General features: G+C 43.3%; 1 protein-coding gene across 2 annotated transcripts in view; it reads left to right on the top strand.

The window, feature by feature from the left end:
• Positions 1–1194: 1194 nt before the first annotated feature.
• Positions 1195–7106, top strand: part of PTCHD4 (patched domain containing 4) — a 59246-nt gene continuing 53334 nt past the window's right edge. Inside the window, exon 1 of one of the 2 annotated variants that reach the window (XM_015812354.2) lies at positions 1195–1584. In XM_015812354.2, coding sequence (XP_015667840.1) covers positions 1210–1584 — 375 coding nt within the window. In that variant the 5' untranslated portion in view covers positions 1195–1209. Of the gene's footprint in view, positions 1759–7106 lie in introns of both variants that reach the window. The other variant, XM_015812353.1, reaches the window with a different exon arrangement.

Below are 7106 nucleotides of genomic sequence, written 5' to 3'. Positions count from 1 at the left end.
AGGTAGCTGAGACAGGAGAGCTCTTGGCTCAGTAAGGAGCACTCTGCCTTGAACCTGGAAGCCTCTGGGCAGCCAGTTCTCCTGGAAGATCGTCGGCCACGTACCCAGCGCCTGAAGGCAAGAAGCAAGAGCATTTCAGCACGGGATCAAGGGCAGTCCCACCCTCAGCTCCTTACAGTAGTCAAGCCCGAAGCTTAGGCGAGAGCGGCTGAACCTTCTTACCGCTTCCTCTCTTCTCTTCCCCGGCTCCGTCGCCTAAACCTCTTTCCGGGGCCAAAAGGCGCGGCTAGAAGGGGACACCCGCTCAGCTATCCACAGGCCCGATCCTGGCGGGAAAGCAGGAGAGAAAGGAAGGGGGCGGCGGCGGCGGCGCCTTCCCGAAGCCGAGCCGCAGCTCTTGGGCGCTGCATGGCTCCTGCCAGAGGAAGGGCGGGCGCGAGAGACAATGAGCCGGCGGGGTTACGCCGCAGCCTCATCTTTCTTTCCCGTTCCCGCCTTCCTGGCCGGTTGTTTCGCGTCCGCCCGGCAGCCAAAGAGGCCGGGCTATCCTCAGGTAGGCAGGGGGTTCCCGCGCCTCCTCTTTAAGGGAAAGGCAGGGTCAGGCGCAGCCCAAGCCCTCCTCCTCCTCCTCCTCCTCCTCCTCCTCCTTCCAGGAGCCTCGCCGGCTCGCCCGGCGCTTAAACTTCAAAGCAGCCGAGAGCTCCGCGGCAGTCCTGAAATGCCGCCGCCCACCTCGCTTCGGAGGGCTTTGCACGAGCGCGCCAGGAAGGAGCAGGGGGCGAGGACAAGGGGGCCTTGGCGCCGCCGCCGCCGCCGCCGCAGCAGCAGCAGCAGCCCGGAGCTGCCTCCGGAGGACCGCGAGTGAAGCGGGACTGAACGGCTGAGAAGGGAGGGGGGAGAGGGAAGCCCGAGGGAACCCCCTCCTCTGCTCCCCTTCACCCCGTAGCCCAGCACGCGCGCACCTCCCCCCCCTCCATTGATCAATATTTGGTCATCTTGCTGCAACTTGCTGCAGTGTTTTAACCGGGTAGTAGAGGGGGAGGAAGGAAGAGCCAGCGGGCGAGCGAGCGAGCGAGCGAGCGCGAAAGTCCGAGGCAGGCAGCAGGGCTCGTCAGGCCACTTAGCTCCCGATGTCCCCCGTGCTTTCGAAGAAGACGGCCGGGAGCATCCGCAAGCTGGCTCGGGAGGAGGAGGAGGAGGAGGAGGAGGATGCTGCGGCAGGTGATCCACAGAGGGCTCCGGTCGTTCTGCCACCAGCTGGGCTTGTTCGTCAGCCGGCACCCGGTCTTCTTCCTCACCGTGCCCGCAGTCCTGACCATCATCTTCGGCTTCAGTGTCCTCAACCGCTTCCAGCCTGAAATGGACCTGGAGCTCCTAGTGGCCCCGAGTCACAGCTTGGCCAAGATCGAGAGGAGCTTGGCCAACAGCCTTTTCCCCCTCGACCGCTCCAAAAGCCATCTCTATTCGGACTTGCACACCCCGGGGAGGTATGGCCGGGTGATCCTCCTCGCCAAACCCGGGGGCAATATTTTGCACCAGGCTGAAGGGCTGCTGCAGATCCACCGAGCCGTGCTGGAAATGAAGGTGAACCACAAAGGCTATAATTATACTTTTTCCCATCTGTGTGTGTTGACAAATCAGGATAAGAAATGCGTGCTGGATGATATAATTTCAGTTCTAGAGGATCTGAGGCAGGCTGCCCTCTCCAATAAGACAACTGCCAGGGTGCAAGTGAGCTATCCCAACACTAAATTAAAGGTATGCTCTTAATTGCATGCTTTTGCCGATTAAAGAAACAGCACTTCATTTCTTGTCCTCAGCAGCAAAGAGAAGCATTGATATTGTATTTGTTGTTGTTGTTTAAACGATAAGAGACAGCAAGGGCATGATTTTAACTGGGGATTCTGTGGGAGAGGGGGGGGATTGGAAGGGGAAAATGGAGCAGTTCGGAAGTCCTCAGTTCAAGCAAGAGCAGCAGGCTGTACTAGGAGTGCAGAAGTTGTGTAGAAAAATGCAACCTCTTGCTCCCAGCACAAACTGTCTTCTTTGGCACGGGAGCATTTTTAGCATAAACCGGAAGGGAGACTTTTGACAGGTGCCGGATAGCAAGCCGATCCTATGTAATGAGTTGCTGATCCTATGTAATGAGTTGCTGATCCTATGTAATGAGTTGCTGATCCTATGTAATGAGTTAATTGCAGTGATTCTGGGAGCTCCCTGCTCAAGGCCGAGGAGCAAGTCCAGAGTGAGAATTAGGAGAGTCTTACAATGGTGCTGAAACTTGGATTGGGCCACCAGTGCAGCCTAGTTGGAGGAAAGCAAAATGAAGAGGGTGGAATTAATTCTGTCCAGTTAGCAAATTAGTTGATGTTATTTCTTTTAATATTTTAAAAAAATGCTTCATGGCTATTTCCTCCTGGCGCAGTAGAATTTCTCTGGAGTGGATTGCCTCCTAAAAGACATTTCAAAGGCCGATACATTGCGCAGCAAATAGAATTTCGGTATAACCCAAGATGTTGACTATTGTTAGATGCCTTATCATCAATATTGATGATGTAGTGTTGTGGCCTTACCTTGATTACTAGCAAAGAATGCAAACTTTTAATCATCTTCAATATTGATAATGTGTGTCCTAATTTACAAATAATTTAGGTAACAGCACAATCATTGATTGTATCAAAACCAAAAAAATATAATTTTCTGCCACTATAGTTTTAGTTTTATCTACAGCTCAAACTTTGTTTTCTCGTGTGTTTTATGGCAGTCTTCTCTTAAGACTAGTGAAGATCTTAATCCACTAGTTGAAGATCAGACATGTCTCTGGAATCTCTGGCCATTTGATGAGCACAGCCCAATGAAAACTGGTTCTATTGCATTGACATTAATGACATTATTTGGTCATAGATGTTCTGATCTTATTCATATTTTCCTTGGATATAAACATCATTAAACTTGCCTTGGATTTACTTCCAAGTAATGTGTATAGGATTGTGCAGTGTAACTCTCTCCACTATTGCCCTTGGGAATTCTCAGTATTGACCTTGTCTGGACAATGCCATTTCATTTACTATTTTTTTCAAGTATAAAATTGTCTTATGGTAGGAAATAAAGTTCACTCAGGAAGGGGATACGTATTGTAAATAGTAGCAAAGTGTCACATTTTAGTTGTGGCAATATTTGTGCATTTTATTTCACATAAATTAGTTCCATTGAGAGGAACAATTAACATATGAAGTGGCTTTTGCTCTTTATGCTAAAATTGAGGATTCTAGAATATCATATACTTATTTCTAACTGTTAATTATTCTTTGCTAAGCAGAAAAACGTTAACTTAAAAGCTAATAAATAATTATTGCAGTTGTTTTTTTATCATTGGGGAATCTTTTTTTTTTTGCAGATCATAGTTATAAAATGATCAGGGCTCATGATCCCTCATGATCCCTCTGAGGGCTTTGGTGAAAGTTTAACTGATGTTGGTGGCATCTCTGATGAAGTCTAGGAGTTTGGATTACAGACATTACTTGAGCAGTTAACCCACATGATCATAAGCATCCATTCTGGCTGGATAACACAGATACCTTGTTCTTCCAGCAAACTGTGTCACTGAAGAATAGTGACATTTGGTGAAATGTGTCCTCACAGAAATGCTTTGGTGCCTAATCTATAGTAATGATAGCAAATCAATATCTCAGTTACCATTGGATCCTTAGAGAATCATCCATGTCAGTTTGGCAAATAGGAAGAAGTTTAAGAACTTTCAGAAGCACATTAAATGTTTGTAAAACATCTGGAGCATTAAATCATGACTCTTTTACACGAAATAGAAAGACAGCAATAGAAATAGAATCTTTGAAATGAAACCATTAGGGTTGCCAATAAAACCCATAAATGTGGACAAGAAACTTTGAAATATTTGGATTATCCCACCACACACACCATTATCTTTGTAATAGCTAGAAGTATCCCGTTGGGTAAAGGTACTGTACATTGTTTGTTATGAGAGAGGAGAATTCCGAGTGACTGGAAAAGGGATTGTGAAACTAGAAATAAGACTTTACTTGGAGATTAGAATAAGCAATAGTTACAAGCAGCGCTTTTTTTGTAAAAAAAAAAAAAAAAAAGGTGCCGGAACTCACACACGTCATACAACCCGCCTTGCCTACCCTACAAGGTTTCATCCAAAAAAGGTGCCGGAACTCCGTTCTGGGCGTTCTGTGAGAAAAAAAGCCCTGATTACAAGCAATTATCCATACTTGGAACTGAGTAATGGCTGAACTATGATAGGCTTTCTTTCTTTTTTTCTGGGTAGGCGGGTATTCTTTCAAAGACATTCTCAGAAATAAAGACTACACTGGAGAGCTGCTCTATGTTATACAGCATGCCAACTTCTCATTTTAAAATTAAATAGATTTTTAAAAATCAGACAGGGTTAAGAGCCTTCTGAACCCCAAGAACCATTGGCACTTTGGAGCATCATGTTATAGATTGTAGAACCAAGGTATTTTTCTCACTGGATTCTTTAAATTGAGAAAAGCAAAGCATGATGTTCTGATGTTTCTGTTTCTACTTAACCGCCTGATTCCACAAGTTAATGTTATGCTTGTGTTTTGATCAGTTTTGGATCTGTACCTAATAAGTAACAGAATAACAGAGTTGGAAGGAATTTTGGAGGTCTTCTAGGAAACCCCTTGCTCAAGCATGAGATCCTATATTAAAATCCTATATTTTAATCATTTAATCATTTTAATCGAATGGTTGTCCAATCTCTTCTTAAAAGCCTCCAGTGAGGGAGCACCCACAACCCATTTTACAGATTGACTGATTGTTCTCACTGTCAGGAAATTTCTCCTTAATTCTACGTTGGGTCTTTCCTTGATAAGTTTCTATGTTATTTCTTGTCCTGCTTTCAGGTGCTTTGGACAAGAAGTCTAAAGCATCTGAAGATTATGTATTCCCTGCTCTCACTAATTGGTCTATTTAGGTAGGGAGATTATTTATATATGGAGATTATAGACTCCTAAATGATTGGATTCATACTTTGGAAGTGCTTTTGGAAAATGTTGTTATTAGAAACTTAGGTAGCTTTTTTGAAATAGAGCTGATATGCAGTTGTGGCCTTTCCTGAACAGAAATGCCCTGGCCAATTGATGAGATTTAGGATTACTGCTATAATAGCTACATGTATTTATAACTATATAGCAATTGCCTCTCAAAAGCATATCAAATAGAGTTATATTATAAATTTTCTATGTTATATGTCTTTGAAGAGTGATTGAAAGCTTGGTTTCAGTTGAAACACAGCCACTAGGTGGAAACATTTTACTCCGATTCTGCAAGAGCTGTGTCTGTGCTCAGAGACTCAGTTTGTACATCATACTTAACTAGAGTCACTTGTTGAAATGGGCGGCTATAGAAATCAAATAAACAAAATAAATAGTTTAACCATGTTTTGATAAAATCACTGTTGGCTGAGTTTACATCATATACTAAGCCATAGTTTGTTTGCTTCTGACTTACATATTGTGCGAATTCAGGCACAGTGTTGTAATTATAAAGCTTAAGAGTGCTTGAGATCTAGTTATCTTTATAATTACAACATTGTGTCTGAATTCACACAATACGTAAATCAGAAATCGTGGCTTAGTATGTGATGCAGATTCAGCCAACAGTGGTTTTATCAAAACATGGTTAAATTATTTTGTTTATTTGATTTATTTATTTGATTTCTATCTCAACAAATGACTCTAGCTAAGTATGATGTACAAACCTCCCCCCCCCCACATCTCCAGCATGCTGTAATCATTGGTGGAAGATCCCTTTCAGATGTTCCTGGCAAGTTACATGATATATGTCAGTGATGGCGAACCTTTTAGAGACCGAGTGCCCAAACTGCAATCCAAAACCCACTTTGTCAGGTGCCGGGTGGGCATGGCCCATTGGGTGGGTGTGGCCCATTGGATGAGTGTGGCTCATTGGGTGGGCGTGGCCTATTGGGTGGGCATGCCTGCGGTGGTAACAGCAAATTGGATGGGACTAAAAAGTTCAATCAATCAATTCCAACTTTGCGAGATCTTTTTTTTCCCTGCGAGAAGTTGAAATTGATTGAACCTCTTTTTTTGCACACGGCGGCGGAGGCCTAAAGCGAAAAGGTTTTATAAAACCCAGCCGAAAGCCTAGGACTGGGGCAACGGTGCACGTGCCCACAGAGAGGGCTCTGCATGCCACCTGTGGCACGCGTGCCATAGGTTCGCCACCACGGATATATGTGGTGAATGGAAGTGAAACGTTTTCATTAATGCTGACATTTCATATATGCGAAATTCTCACAGAATTTTTGCTCATATTTTGGGGGGTTCTCTCCAGTTTTATCTGAGTTTTAAATTGAAATCTGCTACTAAAATTCTAGTCATAAAATACAGTATTGTGGAAACTGGATAAAGAATGATATATGTGTGTAGAATGAGTAGATAAATGAAACACATACCCTGTCCCCCAGTAATCGCAGGCAATTGTGCTCTGAGTGTCTCAGCTATACTCTTTACATGGTTAAGTAGAGTGTGAGCTTTCAAAATGGCTGTACTTTCTTATACTATTGAAAATAATAGTATATTAGTATGTTATTTTCAATAGCTTTAAATTCTAAGGTAATATGCTCTATGAGGTTTGGATAATATATACATTTTACCAGAGATATGTTCATTTAACAGATCAAGGACCATATTATTATTTTAGTCAGTGAAATAATCATTTTATCTATTCTACCTGTATTTCTTAAGGAAATAACTCTATTTCAAAATAATTTATATATCTTTCTTGTGATTAAACCACTTTAGTAGTGAATAAAAGAAACATAGTATATGAACAAAAATGGTATCAAGAACTTCTCAATTTATATTATAAAACCTTGTGCAATTCCCCAAGTCTCTGTAACGTCTCTGAGGGTACATGTTAGAATATGAAATGTTTAGATCTTCTCTAGGTGCTTTTACACATGCTGAAGATAACTAATGCTTCTCTGGGATAGTGCCACACATTGGCTGATTGATCCTTCCCAGCTGAGGGTAAAGTTATTGGGGCATGGGCAAGGTAGTCTCTGTTGTTCTCTT

The sequence above is a fragment of the Protobothrops mucrosquamatus genome, unplaced genomic scaffold (assembly GCF_001527695.2).
Source record: "Protobothrops mucrosquamatus isolate PMUCROS unplaced genomic scaffold, P.Mucros_1.0 scaffold78, whole genome shotgun sequence".
Taxonomy (NCBI): Eukaryota; Metazoa; Chordata; class Lepidosauria; order Squamata; family Viperidae; genus Protobothrops; species Protobothrops mucrosquamatus.
This window is presented reverse-complemented; position numbering and strand designations above follow the sequence as displayed.